This window comes from Camarhynchus parvulus, chromosome 2 (assembly GCF_901933205.1).
Source record: "Camarhynchus parvulus chromosome 2, STF_HiC, whole genome shotgun sequence".
NCBI lineage: Eukaryota > Metazoa > Chordata > Aves > Passeriformes > Thraupidae > Camarhynchus > Camarhynchus parvulus.
In genome coordinates, this window is record NC_044572.1 from 66453428 (window position 1) to 66475490 (window position 22063).

A 22063-nucleotide genomic window follows, 5' to 3' on the forward strand; every position below is an offset into this window, starting at 1 on the left:
TGCTGACATAACCAGCCAGGCTCAGGGCAGCCATCACTGAGGCCACCTCTGCCTGAATATATCTGTACACAGGCAGGAAAAAGGTGTCCATGCTTCTGGCAGCATCTAAGCCCTTGGTGTCATGAGAATCACCAGTACTCCCTCACCTCTGGATATAGGCCTCACAAGTCCTCCTTCCTTCACTTCCAAGTTGGAGGCTGGCCCCTCTCTCGTGCCTGATGTAATGCCAATTTCCAAAATGCGTGTATTTCATCTCAGTGTCCCAACAAACATGCCCATTTTCTGCATTTCCTGAGAAAATACCAGTCCTGTTTGCTCCAGTAATGCTGTCTACACTTTCATGAGTACTGTATGTGAGAGTGCTATCAACACCTGTGTGGATGGAGAAAGGGAGCAAAGAGAGAGAGAAAGAGAGATCTGGAAGCCCTGATGGGTTCCTCTCTTAGGAAATTTCTAGCCCAAGGCACCAGAGAGGCCGTGAAGGTCAAACCGGGGATTGCAGCCACGTGTGCACTCAGCCATCAATGGAGATGCAAGCACAGGGAGGCAGCAAAGGCACAATGTCTGCAGGGTTATCCCGGGGACTCTGAGAGCCTGCAGAGCTCAGTTTGCTTCCATACTGTGAAAAAGGCATGGGGAGTTAGAACACAGGAACAAGTAAGTGTGAGTTTAGTACAAAAGTCAAACCTGCACAGGTAAAGAATTTTAGCAGGCACAAATATTAGACTCATTCTTTCCCATCGGGAAACCTGTGTCATACACTCTGTTCAAACAACTACACCATGTTATTAACAAAAAAGACCCTCACAGTTTACACTGTATGTATATAAATAAAGGATTTTTAATTTTTTAATAAAGAAAAAAATATGGTGACTGACTAATCCACAACACATCATCCCTTTCTCTGAGCCAAAGATGGTTTTATTTGCCTTTCTTCATTTTTGCAGTCTTTTCTTTCCTCTTCTTCACATGCTTTGGGATTTTGGTTTTTCTCTTTTCTCTTTGGGCTTCTTTAACCATCTTTTTCCTTTCCTATAAGAAATCAAACACCACTCATTTAAAGCCAGAAGGGAATGAAGAATTTTAAACAAGTCAATCAATTGTTACATGAACAAGTTAATTAACACATGACATAAAAATAAGGTTATCAAGATAAAGAAATTTTAAAAATCAATAGAAATTATGAGGGGATAGGAAAAAGGAGATACAGGTTGGGGATGGAGCCCAGACCTGCACACTGGTAATGATGAACTAGTCAGAACTTGAGTTCCATGCGACCTTTGAAGAAAGTGAACAAGAGGCACTCTTAACTCATGCTATTTACACCTAAGATTACAACAGGTTGTCTGGTCTACATTTTCTGCTACCCACAGAGCTACTATAGTATCTGTTTCTATGTGTCATGTATCAAAATATTGATCCAGTAAGTGCTGATAGAGCAAGCTGATCACCAGCAGGACTGGCAGGAAAGAATGCCATGCTACTGCAATACACTGTAAATCTGTGCCAGACAGAAGGGACAAGACTCAACTAGAAAACAAAAAGTCAGCAAAGTGGAAGGGGTAGGTAGAAGTAATTGCTGCTAAGTAATTGCTGTTGTTCAACCTACAGCTAAACACAAGTTACAAAAAACCCTCATCTCACACAAAAAGAAGTCCAAATCAAAACCTATCAGATGAGAAGTGGCCAAGACTTTCCTTTTTCACATCTAAAAGGCAGCAGCTCGAGACTGCCAGTGTGTAGTGGAGTGTTGCATTTTTATTTGACAGATATGAAAAATATTATCTTACCTTTTCTAGGAAGAAAAACCTAAAATGCAATGTCCCAAATCTTGAACCCCTTAAGGCTGCAAGTTTCACCCTGCTTTTTTTTCTTTTTTTTTTGCACAGCACCGAAAAGGCTGTCAAAAGGCTCTCGCTCATGAATGATACACTGCAGGAAAGCCTCACCAAAACTGAGCATATTGTTCCACAGTTATAAAACGAAACCTCAAAGAAAACCCAAACCCCAGACCCTAACCATAATCCCTGTGCTGGACTGCATTACATCTCTTGCCCACAGGAAAGCTAGCCAGCCTGTACTAATGGTACTGCAAAAACCACTGTGGTACAAACACTATCACCAAATCTCCAGCTCTACAGATCAAGTGGTCTCAGCTGTCTGGGCATAAGGAGGTTCATCAGGGACAACAGCCACAAACCTGAGCACCAAAGCCTGGAAGAGTAACCAGAGGGACTGGAAAGCTGTCCAGGCTTCACTGAATTCTACTTTGTGTAGCCCTATAATTCCCTGTAGAGATCTCTCTTCTAGCTTTGCCTAAGCTACAGAGAGCTGTGTTACACACTGCTCTACATAAAACCACCTTTAATAAAGCATGCCCAATGAAATTCACTGCCTCTGCTCTTGTTCTCCACAACAGGAAAGGTCCACAGCTTGTTTCAGACAAGAAGAAGCAAGAGCCACTAAGTTTGGATGTTTTTGTGTCATATAAGCAAAGGTGGGAAAAAATAAACAATTCCCAGCCAGCTGACCTTCTTGTCCATGCTAACTTCAGCAGGTTTATCTTTGGGATGTACAGATTCTTTACAGCCCAAATCAGAGTCCTCTGAGCTACCACCGCCACCATCATCATCATCAGAGTCTGTTTCTGAATTGTCTGCCTCTTCAAGGAGTGCAGGAATCTGCAAGATACATCAAGAATTACATAAAATCAAAACCAAGAAACCTAATGGCAGCATACACAGATACACATGCACAATGTATATATATATTCACAAAAAAAGAAAACAGAATCTGCTGCAAAGAAGCCTTTGAGCAATCTGATGCTATCTCCCTTACCACAGCCCTCACTGAGTTTCAAGATAAAGAATGAAAAGTAGGTTAAGCCAAACTAAGAAAAAGGAATCTATAATGTACACCACAGATTCTTTTAGGTCAGGGCTCAAAGCACAGCTGTTATTTGCACTCCCAAACTAATTTCCCTAAGTTAAACAGCAATTTGCTAACATATGTGGAAGCCTATTTTTAATTATCCTTGGATCATGCCCAAATCTACCTTGGGGGCACTGTATGTATTCTATATTGCAAACACAAATATCTGCACTGGAACACTCACTTATTCTCAAACAAGCCTGGAGACTGTGCTACAGCCTGATCCCATCCATATTTATATTTCCATTTTAAATCAAGAGTCTACACCACTGCTAGAGAATATTCACAAAGTAAGGAGGGGGAATCCACACAGGGCTTCTGCCTTGAATGACATGGCTCCAAGTGATCTGTATCCAAATTCTCATCCAATCTACTTTACAGAAGTGTCACTGTCAGGTACTTCAAACACAGTAAGACATCATATTTTATGGCTTATACTGGAGGACTGACTGTTCTTTATGCAATATTACAACAGATACTCTATCATATCAACACATCTGATATGATATCTGATATCAGAAACATATAAAAACTTGCAGTCATGCAACAGTTTAAATAAATTACATTTTCCATAATCAGAAAACACTTTCCCTCATCGCCATCTTAACTTTAGAGATCATGGCCACAACAAGGATTTTAATTTCATTCTCAAGCAACCCAGCATCAGCCACAGTGGAGGGAAGAAAATTCTGTGTTGTGCAGACACATCCTGACACAAATGGTCATTCTGCACACAAAGGCTTCTTTCATGGTGTCAGATGTAGGACCAGGCATTCTCTAAACTACCTGTAAGCACTTTTCTGAAAATGGCTAAAATGAAGGATTTCAAAAAGACCCTCTTACCTTCTGAACACCAGACAAATCCTTCTTCAGTCCTGTTACAGTTTGGTAGAGAATCTGCTCCAAGGGAGAGAGGAAGAAATTACATATCAAATTATATCTTAATTCTTTGTGCCCAGAGAAAATTACTATCTAAAAATAAATTTAAAGAAATAAAGACCAGGATAAAATCCAGAATGTTAGCATTAAGCACTGACGAGACAATTTTAAAGAATGATATAGATTTAGTACTCCACACCTTGGTAGCAATGCTTCTGTTTTTGTTTGTTACTAACAGTTTCCAGTAAGAAGAATTCATATTCACTCTCTCTCTCTTTTGCAGGGCCTCAGCATGTCTACTCACATTATCTTGCTGAACGTTCAATGCCATATCCTCTTCTTTCAATTTCATCATTATGTCCACATCCCTCTCATAGTTTTTAACTTCAGTCAGAGTTCGAGGTATGTAGGCCTTCTTAAATACCTAGCACAGTGAAGGGAAACACAGATTTACTAATTTACATATAGTGTCATGATGTTCTTCTCTCCTAATTGTGCATCCTTAGGAGAATAATCACAAAGAAACAACAAATGAACATAGCAATCATCCCTTACCATTTGAATTACAGAGTTGTTTTTTGTTTGGTTATTTTTTGTAGGGGCAGACTTAATGCGTAACCTAGACATTATTGATAGATCACAACTAAGAAAGCTCCTTCCTTAGCCTGACTCACACCCGCCCACTTACAAAATTCTCCAACCATCTCTTAGCCTATTTGAGTCCTAAGGTTTTGTATCCTAAGAATTTTGTCTAATGCTTTTATTGTAATATTTATAATGCCTTCAGGAGGCAACTCCGTTGAAATGCACTGCTAGAACTTAATCTTTTCATGTAACAATATCCACTTGAACCTACAGTACAACTCAAAAAAGGTTCTTGCACCAGTACAGTACAATAAAAACAAAAAAATACTGCAGTATCAATAACACACTTCAAGTTTGTCACATTTGGAACAGTCTTTCAGCAAGCTTATGATCCTACCAGATCAGAGAAATGTGTTTTGCTTCTCTGTTTCATGGTATCAGTTCAATCCCAGTCCAGATTCAGTGATCATCAATGATGATCTGACAGCTGCACACAAAGCACAGTTCCCCACTTCCACAGAGCTGCCCTTACTCAGCTCTACTATTTTGCAAGGGAAGTGGCACAAATTAGCCATGGTCACATGTAAAAATCTAAGACAAATGAACTGAACTGAGATTCTACAAAACCACCTCTCTTACAGGTCAGTACCTCATATAAACAAAGGAGTAACTTGCTTGCAAAAGATGGACTTGCTACCAAACACTAGAATCTGACTCTACACCTCAGTAGTTTTATGCTGAGGCTATCCTGGGAAACAAAACACATCTTTCCTTGGCAAAGCCTGAAGCAGTTAGCGAAATCTGCTGAGCTCCAAGACAAAAAAGTCTTGAATAAATCAAGTTGTACTGACCCACAAGATAAGAGGCTTTTGTTGGTTGTCGGTTTTGTTTTTAGACTCTTCTGGAACAGATAGTTAAGACTAAGATAGAAATGGTTCTATCTTTACATCAAGCATTTCCAGAATATTAAAACAGCTTTCCATAATGGACTTGAGATGGCTTCACTGAATGTAAAAGCAGTGGAAGAACTGAATTAAGACAGGGAGTGGAGCTAAATAGGCAATCTGGCCAATGTACTTATCCAAATAGCCTGCTTCTGTATCACTGGTCCAAAACCACTAGCACAACCAGATCTCTCTACTCAGGTTTTTTGTTAACTAAACCTGAACTGGAAGATACATCAAGAGACATAGATGTCAGCAAACAAGCTGGTTTAGGAAATAGAGTATTTGCCGCCTAACAGCTTATTGCTGTCAGCTTTTACACATGGCATCCCTTAATACTTCACATCTCAACTAAGTCAAGATATCTCAGCATCAGAAACAAAGTTTTGTTTATCATCAACTGTACATTTTTCCAAAGAAAACACAACATTTTTCAGTGCTTAGAAGAGGTAAGGTTAATATTAATTTCATAGCAGGAACAGAAATCCTCACTTCTTCATCCACTTTATCTTGACTGGATCTTTCCTCTTCTGTTCTTTTCGATGCTATTTCCATTGCCTAAAGAAACACAAAACATTACAAAAAGGTTATCATTCTTTAGAGTCGCACCACTAAGCCTTTTAGAATCACATCCAACTATTCCCATCTGTGTTTCTCCCTGTGCTCCACCGTCACTCACACGCACTCCAGCTGTCCCTGTGGGAATGCCTTCAGCGACACCTAATGGTGACCAGCACTGCTGCGAAGCACACGGACAGCTGCAGATCACGGCCGTACCAGCGGGAAAAACACACGTGCAGCTCCTCCCCCCGAGACCAAACTGCGGCAGGCCCAGCACGGCTACACGACATACAACACCACCCTCCATATAAGCACGGTTATATTTCTGCAGAGCTCCTCCTTGCCAGAAAGAAGAGCTAACTTAAAGCATCCTGGTTCTTACAGCAATTCAAACAGACATTTGAGTCTTCATGATTAGACAGACTTTCTTATAGTGGTGTTCGCAGGGGTCCCAGGACGAGGGAAGAGATGAGAATCTTGACTCCGTGTTTCAGAAGACTGATTTATTATTTTATTATATATATTATATTAAAAGGAAACGATATATTAAAACTATACTAAAAGAATAGAAGAAAGGATTTCATCAGAAGGCTAGCAAGGAAAGAAATTGAATGGAATGATAATAAAATCTTGTGACTGACCAGAGAGTCCGAGACAGCTGGACTGTGATTGGCCATTAATTAAAAACAACCACATAAGACCAATCAAAGATGCACTTGTTGCATTCCACAGCAGCAGATAATTATTGATTACATTTCATTTCTGAGGCCTCAGCTTCTCAGGAGAAAAGGTCCTAGCAAAAGGATTTTTCATAAAATATGTCCAAGATACTTTCTAAGACAACATGCAATGAAAGCAGCGTCACCCTACAATGGTATAAATGGAAAAGACCTATATGCATTTTTGAAGCACTAGCACAACAATGTCATGTGCTGGCTTCCTTAGGATGTAGAGTACATGAGATGATGGAGCTTGAACTAGATCTGATTTTACTGTCCTCTTACTCAGTAACAAGGCCAGGAGGTCTTACCTTAGACAGGTAGTCATCAATGTTTTCACTTGTGATAGAAGGATCAGTAATAAATTCAAACAGCTCCCTCACTGTCATCACTGCAACATTGTGCTTCTGGAAAAAGTCTACCAGGGAACAAGGGAGAGACAAAACCCATTAGTAATTCCATCTAACATACACATCTTGGATGTTAAAGTGACAATTCCAGCAAGCCAGCAACTCTGATGACTTGGGGAAGTCTCAGCAGCACATTCTACATCATCTACATCTATGGAGTTTAGTTACCAGATGATTCTTGGTCATCTGAAATAAAACTGTTCATGTCCCAGATGCAACAAACACTAAAAGGAGAAAAACTGCATAAATATAAAAGCCAAATCAATTTCAGCAGGATCCTGACTTAATGGAGTATGGGCTAAGAAGTAAAGAATTCAAGACAGGTGTAATATTTGCAATGACTAAGATTAAAAAAAAGTATTTCAAATAAGGAATGGAGACCTCAAACTTTTGCCGGAGAGGAAAACAAGTGGCCACTGAAATACGGTACAGATCCACCCAAAAGGGAAGACACATTGATCTCCTAGAATCTTCCTCGCTACTACACTCAGAATTGCTTTCTTAAATCAGTTATGACCAAATTCATATGCTGCACTTCTCTTTTGAAAAACAGCAGCAAGTGACACTGAGGACTGTTTAACAACTATTTCCTACTAAAATTCCCAGAAGATCTCTCACTGTGAGAAATTAATCATGGAAGGATTAGAAAAGCACTTAGTTTGGAGGCAGCTCTCTGTGCTCACTGAACCACAAATCTCTGCAAAGATCACACCTAGAGCAGAACCAGGTGTTTCTTAGAGTCTCTGAGCTGCAGTGACAGAAAACAAAACAACACCAAAACCACTGCAACTCACTGAGACACTAGAATATCCAGGGAGAGGAGCACAAAAGACATTAATAAAGAGCAAGGGTGTGACTAACTGAAACAGAAGGGTGTTATTAAAAATGCATGAACTGAAAAGGAATAAGGAAAAAGTAGCACACTGGATATCAACAAACATACAGCATACACACAGTTCTTTCCTAATTATGCACCAGACTTTCAAGAGCCTCTGTAAAATAAGAAAAAAGTCAATGTGAAAAGAAAGGGGAGACAAAAGCAGCCTATAGAGAGATTTTTTCGTCCTCAGGGACACACCCTACCAGGAGGTGTCTATCTGTTACACAACATGTATATTCGCACATGAAGACCAAATTCTCAAGAGAAAAACACCATTAAACTTAACTTATCAAAATACTATGACAAGTGATAACATCTCTAATTAATTACTCTGTGCCTCAATCCTCTCAGCTGCCTTTAGTGCAGGAAACTTTATAACATACAGAAACATCTGGCCAGGTGAGGAATCCCAGATGTGGATTCAGCTCACAGAAGGCAACACATCAGTATGTCTGCACAGTATTTTAAGCAAGGGAAGTTAAGATTGGGGTGAGCACTGCTGCAGACTGGGAGTGATCTTAAATCTATCCGAACTCGGAGATTCAGTCATGGCACTCATTTAAGAGAGATGATTTCTAGCAAAATAGGCTGCACTACTCTGAACTCAACACAGTACACTGCTCCCTGAGGAAAGTCACGAGAACGTAGGAGAAGTAGTATTTTAATGGAATTTTGACAGCTTCTACAGTCAGTTACACCTGAAAGAACATGAGGTGAACTGAGTCCATCATGTTAAACAAACCAGGTGTCAGAACAAGGGCTGGAGTACAGCCCCCTCACCGTTAACATTGGCACAATCCTTGCGCAGGAACTCCAGCGCGTGCGGGTGGTCATGCTCCACGGACTGAGACACGTCAATGATGTACACGTCCCCTCCGTGGTACCTGCAAGGAAACCCCACACAGGGCTGCACCAACTCCACCAGACTACTGAGGGGCAGGGAACAAAGCATGCCTCAAACTTAAGAACCAGCAAAAAAAAATCTTAACTTCTTTCTCCAGCATACACTTTGCCTGTGAGGGCCAGGGTGGCTTTTTTCAGTCAATCCTTTCCCTCCTCTATACAAGCTGTGTAACTAAACTTTTTTAAAAAATAGTCTGCTCATGAACAAAAAAAGCAGAGAGGTGCATGAAAAAGAAAAAAGACAAGAAAGTTATACAAATATAGCAGTGAAGTGATACCTAACTAATATAAAATACCTTATATAAAAATGATACCATACTAATTTTTGCCAGAGTTGACAGGTTTTTTTCTAGTCGTGAGGGGGTTTTGTGAGGTGAGTTTGTTGTGTTTTTTAACTTTGTTTCTTCTTATTTTATGGTTTCTTTTGTTTGTTTGCCTGTTGGCATTTTTTAACAGAGAAAGCTCAGATCCGGGCTAAAAGCTACATAATTAATTAGAAAAGTTACAAAATCCAGTAACGACAAGGACCCCGCCCTCGCTGAAAGGTACATCAGTACTCTCACACAGAGGCTGCCAATGCATACATTTTAGATGTCACAATTCAGAGCAAGGATTAAAAACATACAGCATATTAAATTCACTGAGATCTGCATGAACAAGTCTGGCATCTTGGTACATTCTTCTCATGTACTGGATGATCTGCAAGTACAGCTCCCGGACTTTGGAGTCAGACAACTGAGCATTCTTCAGCAGAGGAGCAGGCCTTGAAATTACAAAAAAAAAACAACAGAAACTAAATATTTTTTCCTTTTTCACACCAGCTGCAAATGCTTTAATTGCTGTGCCTGAATCTTCACTCCCTGAGTGTGTCAAGCAAGTCAGGATGAGCAACCAAGTGCAAGGAGCCAGCAGGAAGGGCAGCAAAACCTTGCTACATGCTTGCCAAAGATTCTGGAGCTCTATTTTGAACAGGAGTTAATTTGGACCATGCTACATTAATGTCAGTAACTACAAAAAAATAAACTATCTTCATGTATGATTAGCAAGCCTTTCCAGCATTAATCTCTGGTTAAGCCACTTTATTAATTAATTTTGCACACAACTGAGGCTCCAGAATCACACAGATTGCCTGCAGTAGTAGCTGACAAATGTCTGGGACCATTCCACAGATCACATGTACATGTTAACTTTACAGCCCTAGAGTAACTGTAGGTAAATTCAGATGGTTGGTTTGGTTGGTTTTAATAAACCTTTGGGAAAAGCTATTACTAAATTAAAAAAAAAACCACAGAAAATCAAATAAACAAAAAAATTTATTTTCTAAGGATACTTACCTATCACCTTTACCAATAAAGCCCATGACAAGCACATGACTCCTTAGCATAATTGGCTCTGGGCAAGGTATCTGAGCTGTATTCAACCTGAAACACAGGAACAAAGCCACAAAAAAAAAATAAAACCAAACTCTGCTTTGCACTAGTGCATAAAGGAGCTCTGCAGCTTTGAACATAACACAGTGAGAGCTCAGGAAACTCTCCCTTGTGAAGAACAACTAGGAAATGCACACAAAAAGCCACAACTATTCTGACCCTTTTCTAAGCATTCCTGTGTGAAAGAATCTTTAGACAGTTTAGGTTAATCCTAGATTAACCCATATCACACAGTGTGTTGCTGCTCACCAGCAGCTATTTCTAGCTTCTCCTTGCTGTTCAGTCATGTCAGACAGAGTTCAGACACTGAAGAGCTTCAAGCATTAGCAGGAAAACAAAAGAAGATCTTTATTCTTCCCTCCCCTTTTGTTTCTCTCCCATAATGAAGCTTAAGACACTTTCCTGAACACTCCAGAGACCCAATAGGGTAGTGGTAGCCACAGAGAGAGCACCTCCTATAAACTTAAAAGTTTTGGTAACCACTGCACGATGAAATAAAAACTAGAAAAATCACCTTATTAAATTCCTCATTTCTTTTTCAGCCCACGTCTTCACCATTTTTCTTGGGTTGCCTTTGCAGTATCCATGACGAAATCTTTAAATAAAAAAATAAAAGACAACAGAGACTCTTAGTCTATCAACACAGCATGAGTACCAGTTATTTTAACACCTGTCAAAATAATCCCTCTTCCCCAGCAAAACCCAGAAGTTAAACTCACCTGAATTCACCACTCACATACTTATCCCGATCTTTAAACATCAGAATAGAGGTTTTGTAAATCTTTATTGCTCTGTTCTCTCCATTTGCAGTACTGGCATGATATACATTGGCCTATCAGATTAAAAAGGGAAGAAATAACATTAAAGAAAAGCTCTTTAAAGCAACATAATCTTCTCTCTTCTTCTCATTCTGACACGTGGAAAAGGGCTGATCCCACCCCAGCCTCTGTGTGGCACCCAGTTGAAGGAGACTGCACACCAGGGCAATCCTTTTTCCACGAAAGGCAGCTTACAGGAAGTACATAAGATGGGGCAGGGGGGCAACAATGCTCTCAGAATAAAATCAACATTGCACAAGAAAACTCTGCCTCATGCACACTTGGGAGACTGAAACAAGCCCTTGTGTAAGGGTTAACCTGAGCCTGTGCACTGTTCAGGGCTTAAAGCATGGCCCAAATGTCTCATGTCTTCACCTCTACACAGGGCAGAAGTATGTCTTTAACTGGAATTATCTGGGTTTGTATGTTTTTTTAGGCACTATTTAATACTATGGGTATACAAAACTTTACGAAAACTTTTTGTTGAAAGATGCAATTAACAACATCCACAAATTTAAGATAATATTAAAGCATTCTTAGAAATCTTTCATACTTGGGAAAATTGATTTCCTTTAACATATTAATTTTTTTCTTACAATAACTTCTTATCAATCAAGCAGCACAAAATATGTAGAACTAAGCCCAAGTATTTCACTACATTTTCTGAGCATCATAAACTTCCACCCAGCTTGCTGAAAATAAACCTACTACACTATTTGCAATAAAACTTACTTCTTTCCCTGTGCTGATGCAGCCATTGATTTCTGATATGATACCTCTAGAGAGCATCTTGAACAGAATGATTCGGGTCCTTGGGTCCAACACCTCAAATTTAATACAGAAAAGTTAGCAGAGAAAAAAAAAACAAATAATAATGCCCATTCTTACTATCATATTAAAGGATCTGGGGCATCAGACTGTTCTCAAGGATCAAATAATAATCTGAACATATAATAACAATCACTCAGAATTTTACCATGAATCTAGGATGACATTTCAATTTTTTCTTCAAAAATGTTTTTCTCTTTTTAAAATTAAGCGTATGTCTTCAAGCTAACTCTAGAAGAGACAAAGAAATAATGTCCCACCCATAGCTGCATTAAATGGTTTAAAGTAAGATTTTTCTCAGGATACAGACACCATAACTGAAATAGAACAGCCATGTGGGCTCAGCCTAGTAATAATTCAGTCTTGCTATAGAAGAAAAAAGGCAAACTCAGCATTTTTTCTTGTTCTTTGGAGTTCAATAAAAGCTTAAGATGGAATTCTGCATTACACATATGAACAAATCACAATGTTAAACACAAAAACAAGCTCTAAGATGTTTTTGGAATCAAAGTTAACCTTCATATGTGAAACAAAGAAAGAAAGAAACAACAAGTCTCTTCAGCATAACAAGGGAAAGAGAATTCCAAACTCTGTTCCTGCTCTGTTTTTTCATTGATTCCAAAAATTTTACAGTATTTGCTCTGGTTAAAAGGGAACTTTAATGAACAAAGGACTTACCTGCTCCACTGTTGCTCTGTCTGACTTGTCTTTGACTCGGTACCTAGCAGAAGTGAAAATAAAATGTTACAATCCCACGTATGGGCTCAGTACTTTGACAGAGCAAACTGTGATATTCTGCACCAAAGGTAAGATGACAGCCTTAAGAAGTAAGGCTTTCAGTTCATACAAAACCAAAGGTTTCTCCTGCAGACAGATGGATGGAATGGAAAAAAAATCAACATACCATCACCATTAACATCAGAGCCCATGACTTTTATAGATTATTTTCCTGCTTTTTTGAATTATGCTCATTCAGGAGAAAACTGTACCTATCTCTACAACTCAGGGCTATAAGCTGCAGGCCAAAAAAAAAAAACTTCTTAAGAAGAAATACTTTTCCATCACCAAATCATCAGGAGGAACTTTCTAAAGGCCTCCAACACCTTTTCAGCTCAGCGGCTTAAGGACTTCTGTTTAAAAAAACAGAGTATTAAAGGGTCTTTTCTAGGGGAATGACACCCATCACTTCTGTCTTACTATACCACACCAACACAATCAGATGTGCTACCAATGACAAAAGAATCAAAACTCTGGGATGATTCCGACAACTAATTTGGAAACCAAGAAGTTGAAGACCAAAGGGCAAACTGCATGTAGACTACTTCTAAACTTCATTTTTCTTAACAAACTTATTTACACAAGGAAAAAAGCACTACACTTCTGAGTTTAAAATACTTAAGTGAAAATAGAAGCATATATACTCACATGTCTGCTTCCTTCTGCCTAGACTTTTCTGTGACTCTGTTTATAACAGAGTCATCAAAATTTAGCTTATCTGAAAAACACATAAAAGCAATGAAAAAAAACCAAAACCCCAAACCCCAAAGAAGTTTCCTACACACCAGGGTTAACCTAGCACTTCACTCTGTTTACACTTCAGGGCAGGACTATAAGGTAACAACACAGCTGAATGAGACAATTCCAGAGACTTGGAAATGCGATAACAGTAACGCCTTTTGGATAACATCTCATCAATAAATTTGTCTGTTCTCTTTTCAACAATCAAATGCCACTTTTCTTAACACAATAAGCAATAGCCTCCCAGATTCTCTTCAACAATGCATTTAAATAGTGTTTGATTAAATGCTTAATGTATAAAAGCTGCTGTATTTGCCTACAAACACCAGCAGCCTTCATCCTAGCACCACTTTGTTAAAAAGGAAAACCCAACCTCTGACAGGGTAGACCCTGTCAGAAGGTGCCAATCACAGCTACCCCTAGTCCTGACAGGCTGTGCTGAGCAGCCATCTCCATCTCAGGGCAAAAATCAAACCACTCCAGCTGGGACAGCAGCCTCTTCACTTAGCACAGGATCTCTGCCCCTGGGAGAGAACTGCTTCATAACGTATTGCCCCCAGTACTATAGGGGACTACTGCATTTGTCTGGAAAATGCAGCTGTGGTAGCAGCTGTGGGAATCACCTATATCACAACAGAGAGTTAGTTAATTCCCTCCCTCCACCCAAATCTCTTTAGATTTTCCTAAAGAGAATCTAGAGAAGAAAGACTTCAGGTTGCGTGGAGAAGTCAAAGGGAAAGAAAAAACCCCAACAAAACAGCCATGTGGTTCTGAAGGTGGAGAGAGAGAGGGGGGTATGACAGCCAGTTCTTGGAGACTAAAGGTAACTTCAAGTACTCAAAAGCCATTTTTAAACTCTCCGGCAGTGGCTAACTCACCCATTCCAGTGAGTTCTGGCTTAACATAAGCAGAATTAGTCTGAGAACATCACAGAGTGGAAACTGTTTAAATTAATGGACAGCAGTGCAATTATACTCACCTAAATTGATTTTGTGTTCAAATTTTCTTAAAACCTTGCCTGCAGGGGTTGACAGTTTTGCTGAAGAGCAATTAGGGGTCTGTCTATTTGCCTGAAATAAAGGATTTGTCAACATAAGTCACGTTCTGTACGCAGCCCTTTGAAATTCAAACCATTTCATTGGAAAAGCCATCTCAAATGCCTATGCCTAAAGCTGTAAGATAAAAACCACATGGGATATAAGGAAACAGCCATGGATTAACACCAGATTTTACTTAAATCAATAAAAGAAAATACAGGTAACACATCAGTTAAAATTCTAAAAGTGCTCCAAACTAGAGGTTTTTTTTAGTCTAGGAAGCTACAAGTCTCTCACACAGCACTTTTTCTGTCTGTAAAAGGAAGAGAACAGAAGACAAAAACAAGGAATAAAACAAGAGGAAAAAACGCAGTGGCAATGAACCGAGAAAACTTCCCAAGATTCTGCCTTTTCTTACATGTAGTCCTCCACAAACACAGCTAATACCCGAACATGATTTCACCATCACTGAACAGCATAAACCTCTAAATAAAGGCAAGAATATATCACCTAGGACAAATGCTGCCAGACATGCTATGCTATGATCAGCATCACTCTGATTTACCTCAACTATTCTGCTAAGTTGGTATCAATAGGAAAAATGAGATTTTAAACTTCTAGTGTCCAAGCTGATGTGAGAACTAGCACCCTCCTTACCTTCACGAGTGCTCTCCATTCTGCCCAACACCAGAGTTTCTATGCCAACACCATACACTCTAAATTAATTCCCTTCAAGCACCCCCCTCCATTTCCCATGCTTATATTATTTTTTTTTTCATACTTATATTATTATTTTGCCTTCTTCACTATTAAGTCAAAACCAGAACTGGTTTCACCCTGGATATGACTAGCAGATAGTCTAAAAATAAATAGAAAGGCTGGAGAAGAGGCTCAGAAACCCAGAGGACAAATACCAAAAAGTAAGGAACATCTTAAGGGTGAACAAAGAAAGAAAAGTTGAGAAAGGTAAGGAACAGAAGGAAACTGCAGTGACACAGAGAATCCAGCAACAGGGTTTGAGACAAGAAAATCAAATGGAGCTCGGGCTACAATTTACATACACATACAGCACCTCAGAGGAACAGATGCAAAGGAAGGGGATTCTCTCAAGGAAAAAATTCTGCTTGCATTTGTCCTCAACATAACACTAACAACAAACAAAGCCTCCAGGCTGGCCCCATTAGCTCTTGGGCACCCTCAAAGCCCACAGAATAACTTTCAACATACATACCTGTGGATTGCATCCACCAGCAGCATTGTGGCGCTTCGTCAGTCTTCCCACCTCATCATCCCAGTCCCAGTCTTCATCTTCCTCTTCAGCATCATTGTCATCATCACCATCTCCTTCCTCAGCATTAACTTCTTCACACGTGCACAGCTGGCAGCTCTCAGGGACCTCACCCTCTTTACACGCTTCTGTGTCTTCCACAGATTCACTGAAAAGAAACACAGACGTCTATCACTAAAAATGATTGCTACAGTCACCCAAAATTCAATACACTTATCCCCATAAACAACTTTACGTTTTCACTCATGTTTTAATTCACTGACTCCAGTTCTGAGGCCCCCTATTCAGGAAGGATATGGAGGTGCTGGATCAGGTCTAGAAATGAAGCTGGTGAAGGGTCTAGAGCACAAGTCCTATGAGGAGCAGCTGAGGGAGCTGGGGGTGTTTAGCCTGGAGGAAAGAAGGCTCAGGGGAGACCTTACCATTCTCTACAATTCCCTGAAAGGAGGCTGCAGCCACGTGGGGGTCGGTCTCTTCCCCCAGGCAACAAGTGACAGGAAAAGAGGACAGGGCCTAGAGATGCAAAGTTGCACCAGGAGAATTTGGAAGAATTTCTTCACAGCAAGGGTGGTTAGACATTGGAATGCATTGCTCAGGGAGGTGGTGGAGTCACCGTTCCTGGGGGTGTTTAAGGAAAGACTGGACTTGTTACTCAGTGCCATGGTCTTGTTACTCAGTGCCACAGCTGGCACGGTGGTGTTGTGTCACAGCTTGGCCTCGATGATCCCAGAGGTCTTTTCCAACCTAACTGATGCTACCATTCTGTAATGTCAGCAACGCGCCCGGGTATCACGGCTTTTTGCCAGGACAAGTATGTCCCAAAGCAGCACAGATCATGAAAAAGGGAAGCCGAGAGACACACGCAGCCCTTCCTCTCACCTCCTCCAGTAACAGGGCAGCACCACGGGCTCTCCCTTCCCCGCTGCCGGGCAAGTCCCAGGGCTGCTCCCGCCCCGCGTGTCTGCCCGGCCCGGCTCCCCCAGCGCCCTCAGCCCCGGCCCTGCGGCGCGCCCTCACCTGTCCGAGCAGTCCGCATCGTCGAACTGCCCGGGCACAACCTGGCTCATCACCAGCGCCCGGTAATCCATGGCGGCGGCGGCGGCAGGAACCAGGAGCAAGAATCACCGGGAGGCAGGAATCGAGCGGCAGGAATCTCCGGCAGCCCGGATGCCCGCGGCACGCAGGCGCCGGCCCGGCCCAGCCGCTACGGCGCCGCCAGAGGGACCAAAAGCAGCGCGGGCGAGCGCGGCTGGGACGGGCTCGCTCCAGCTCCAGTCCCGCTCCCGTCCCCGCCCTCTTCCCGGGCTCCTGCGCCGGGAGGGCCTGGAGCCGGCACACGGAGGGGCTTCTGACAGGGGCTTGTAGCGGGGAATGGCCATGCACTGAACGAGAGTAGCGTTAGATTAGATAGTAGTAAGAAATTATATATTGTGAGGGTGCTGAGACCCTGGAACATGTTGCCCAGAGAAGCTGTGGGTGCCCCATCCCTGGAAGTGTTCAAGGCCAGGCTGGACGGGGCTCGCAGCAACCTGGTGTAGTGGGAGGTGTCCCTGCCCAGAATGACAGAATGGTTTGGGTCGGAAGGGACATTTAAGATTACTTAGTTGGGATGGAACTAAGTGATCTTTAATGTCCCTTCCGACCCAAACCATTCTATGATTCTGTAAATCCCCAGCAGCTGCCGATACATCTATACTGAACTGTGGCACACCTGTATAATAATAAATAATTTTAATTTGGCCTTAGAAATAGTGCATTTTCAAGCCCTTAATTCTTGACTGGGAATGACCGTTCTTTCCACAGATTCATGGTTGTTTCCCCTGAAACACAGATGATGATCTGTGTCCTCTGTAGTAGATACTGAGAAGTTTTATTTGGTGTGCTCTGAAATATTAAATTCCAATCTTTATTAAAATAAAGCTCTAGCTGAAGCCAAAGGAATTCCAAATTTTCAAGCCTGGCTAGAAGCATCTTAGCTTAATCTATAAACAGATTATAATATTATTATATACTGTTTATATACCGATATAAGGTAGGATTAAGAAAATAAAAGTGAATGCTTGGCTTTTGCTATCTGGTACATAAGGGAAAAATTTTAAAATGCATTCTCTTTTTATTTTTGTAGATGTTTTTGCATAATCCAAGTGGTATGTATAAAAGCTATAAAAAACCTGTGATTGTGCAGAAAACATGGATGCTTGTGCAGAGATACTTTTAAAATAGATTTGATACAATAAGTCATTTGCATCTGCAACACTTCCATGAAGTCAGCTCTTTGAGACTCTCTGTGCTCATTTTCCCCAATACACAGCCACTTCAGCAGAAATCAGATTAAGATCACCTGTTTACTGATCTTTTTCCTAGAACCAGGTGTTGGAGGACTCCTAATCCCTGTGGGTTAATCCATGTGCGTAGAGAAGGTGCTGTTCTACAGGATTATTTCACTCTCTAATAAATTATTCAGTGCTCTTAAGTAAACATACCCATTTATTGTAATGACAAGGGACTGTTTGAAACATAACACTGCCAGAGGATTTCCACATTCATTTTTGTTCCTTCTATGCTTCAGGCTTCTGCGTAACTTTTTCGACAACCTTAGAGTGCAGCACATTTTTTTTTGTCCCAGGCTTTAAGAGCTCCTTTGGAAGAAGGCACAACTGTTCTACAAGCAGTTCATCTGCAACAGGGTTAAGGGAAACAGTCCACTAGGCAATGGTGTTACTTTCAGAAGGAGAATGGGAAAAAAGGTGTCAGAGATCTACCAGTTATCACCCCTAACCCATGGCAGGACAGACATTTACCAGAGTATGTATTTAGCTTGGACCACTGTAGCTCCATGTTCCCTGTCACATGCGACTCCTCAGGAAATACTACCTCCCTTACTCTTCCTATGGCTACATTATTATATTTCCTGAAGATTAAGAGTAAAAATATTTGTTCACACTACAAGATGCACTAATTTTGTACTTAACATGACATATTATGTAGTACGGGTATATATTCTGTTCACACTGAAGCTGGGAAACTGGGTACAGAGACAATACTCAGAATCCCTGGGAGAACTGCAGTGTTGTTCCTTCCTGGAAGAAGACTGACTTGAGAGGACCACCAAGACCTTCCTTTTCATATTTGCAGGATGAAATGTACAAGTCAGTGGCAAGAAAAGACACTGCCTGCCAGGTCTGTGAAGCAACCTGTGCTTCTGAGCCCATCTTGGAAAATCTGACATGCAGTTCTTGCTGGTGAGGCTAAACATGAGAGGGATTTCAAGTGCCATGTGCTAGGATGAGCAAGTTATAATGACATTTATCTATCACACTCCTATCCCCTGCCAAAATCTGCCAGGCAGTACTTGGTAGCTCACAGTGCTGTCTAGCAGATCTTTAGCTGGTGTAAAACCTGTTTAAATCAACAGACTTTGTTAGATTTTGAGGTCAGCTCTTGCTGAGCCATGGCATGAGTGAAGCACATGAGCAATATGGACTACACAGAGCAGGAGAGACATGTGAGGGGGGAACAAAGCATGGTCAAGGGACTGTGAGGTGATTGACATGAAAACCTATCTGAAAATGGAAAATGGCATCTATATCCTGAGCAACCGAGCAAGTGACCAGGATCTTCTCTATCTCATGCAGTATGATTGATATTCCAATATTCTAAGCTATATTTCCACTTCATACAAGACATTTGTTTAAATGGAATAGGCACACATATATATGAAAGAGAAATTATCTAATATGATACTTTATTACTGCTGTGAATGTTCATGTAGTTCCATCATATTTTTGATAGAGGACTCCCGCTGAAGAAGGATACACACTGAGGAGGCCAAGCGATACATTCATTACATTCCAAGCAAAATACCTGTTTTCCTCAGCTGTATTACCTCCATGAATATCCTCTGAAAATACTCTAAAAAAATTAATTCTTCTTTTGAGTCCATATAAATTTTGGGATACTTCTCAGAAAACAACAGAGTCCCTAAGCCATAGAAACACTTGCTGTAGAACCAACATACCTTTCTGCATAGTCAATTGGAAGCAGTCTTTGGGTGTGGATACATTTTTCCCAGAGAAGAAATCCCTAGGCAAGGAAGAACAACCACATCAAAGGAGAGTGTTGGGCTGACAAAAAGAAAACAATAGTAAAAAAGAATGCAGGAGCCTGGGAGATGTTTCATTGCCAGAATGATCATCAGTTAAGCCTGTTATAGGTCCTCATGAAGAACCATTTGCAGAAATATGGAGTCACTGCTGGATTGCATTATTAAAGTATCCTCCATAACAGACATGTCTTATTTTCTCCCTCAACCCCCTGTCTCTCTATTCAAGGCATACTCAGGTTTTGAAACTGAGAAACAGTTTCCTGGAGAAGATAATTTGAACTGATTTGAATCAGCTAGCAAGAAGCCATGGTAAGATTCCATGGAGGCATGAATGATGAAAATACCCTTCTCTATAAAATTAGTAGAAGTGTTTTTTGTAGTTATGTTGCAAAATTTTATATGTAAGTGCCAAGCCTTACAGATGTATAACATAAAAGAGAAGTGCTAAGAATACTAAATGGAGGTCCTGAAGTTGTGCCTTGAATTAACTGAGTAATGAATGTAGGGAGTAATGCATTTGCATTGCAGTTCCCATTCTGATTACAAATTATTTAAAAATTTAATTAATATTTAAATTAAATTATGTTTAATTACAGTTAGTACAAATTTAAAACATCAAATTAAAATTTAAAATTAAAGAAGTTACAAATTACATGCTTTTGGTAGGCAGCCACTGGACAACAAATATAGCCTCCAAACAATTGGAGAGAGACTAACATGACTATATAATCTGATTCTTTCCATGAGAACACAGTGCACATACCAGGCCTGAAACAGTCAAACAGAGAAGTGAAAATAGGTATAAAGAACAGTGTAATACACCACAACAAAAGGGGAAATACTCTTAGAGGGTTTCCACCAGAATCTAAAATGCTTTTTCTTTTTTACAGCTTTTTTTCCCCTTCAGTTATAGGTGGTGTAAGAAAAAAAGTAAACCAAATAATTTAAACATGGTGGATCAAATGCGACTCCTGTTCATTACTAAATTTATTATATATCTAGGAAATTCAGTGAAATAATGTATAGCCTTCTTCCAACAGACTAACTCAGTAGCATTTCAAACATGGTTTTTGCCTTCTTTCTTTGTCTTCAGTGAGTAAAATCTCCCTTTAATCGACCTTCTCAAAATTCAGTAAAGAGAACAATTCATAGAGCATGGAAGACTTTTTTATTTCTTCTTTCTTTATTGTTAACATTTATTTTCTTGATTTTCTAAAATCAAAGGGGTCAGCCAACAGCTGAATTTTGATTTATTGGTGGGTTTTGTTTCCTTTTTTAAAATTCTTGCTTTAAAATCTGGGATTACTGTACATTAGGCCAAAAATCTGAAAAATATACTCTTTGACTTGTCACCCTACTGGAACTTGATGCAGGTGCAAGGACTGTAGGCACTGTATAAGGGTGAACTTCTTAATTTTCATCATTTTATAATTTTGCCCACACTGACTTATCTTCACAGATAGAAAATTTCCACTGAAGTTGGTGAAAATATAATTTGCATAAACTGGACAGAGGGAGACACCTCTTCTTCTGCAATAGCAGAATGACACAACTCCACTACTACAGTAGCTGTATGGGTGAAGTTTACTCACATTTGTCCTCAATTGCTTTTCCACCTTCTCTGAATAGAATGCTGTCAAGCCATGTGACCTCTCCTTCTTCTAATTAGTTGGTGATAGAAAGCGTTGTTCCCCCAGGAAATGCTGAAAGTTGGTAAGGACTCTTTACTCCAGCATTTTGGGACATTACTTGCTGCTGAGGAAGAATGAAAACAGGGAGATAAAATCAAGGGATAAAGATGATCCCACTGAAGGGATTCTCTCCACTCATACAACAGGGATCTCCTTGCAGCTCCTTGTACACAGCCCAATCTTGTTGTCCTTCTCCCTCTTTCTGTACAGCATGATTTGGGTGGAGTGATAGTCATATAAGTACGATGTTCTTCATTCAGTTTGTTAGCACATGCAGGGATGCGTGCTTTAATCTTTAAACCACCTCGAATTCAACAAAAGTTACTTTTTGACCATTGTGTCCTTCGAAGTTTCAGTGATACAACTTTGTTTCACTCCTCAGAGCCAAAACAGGACCTTCCCATCTCTACAGGCCTCCTCCTTTGGCCAAGTCAGCCTTTCTCAGTGTCAGCCACACAATCTCCATCTGCAGAGATAACAGGGAATGCACACAGTGTATCCATAGATAGTAAACCTTAGCCCTTGCCTGGCTCCTT

General features: G+C 40.4%; 1 protein-coding gene across 1 annotated transcript; it reads right to left on the reverse strand.

The window, feature by feature from the left end:
* Nucleotides 1–826: 826 nt before the first annotated feature.
* Nucleotides 827–16903, reverse strand: RIOK1 (RIO kinase 1). The gene is made up of 17 exons (XM_030944080.1): nt 16749–16903; nt 15675–15879; nt 14386–14476; nt 13314–13383; nt 12567–12609; nt 11793–11885; nt 10962–11074; nt 10757–10837; nt 10147–10233; nt 9438–9575; nt 8690–8793; nt 6931–7037; nt 5832–5897; nt 4115–4234; nt 3775–3828; nt 2532–2681; nt 827–1032 (listed from the first exon to the last, which is right to left on the reverse strand). Exons 1-17 carry the CDS (start codon nt 16817–16819, stop codon nt 922–924), a joined length of 1704 nt encoding a protein of 567 aa, XP_030799940.1. The 5' UTR covers nt 16820–16903; the 3' UTR covers nt 827–921.
* Nucleotides 16904–22063: the final 5160 nt, after the last annotated feature.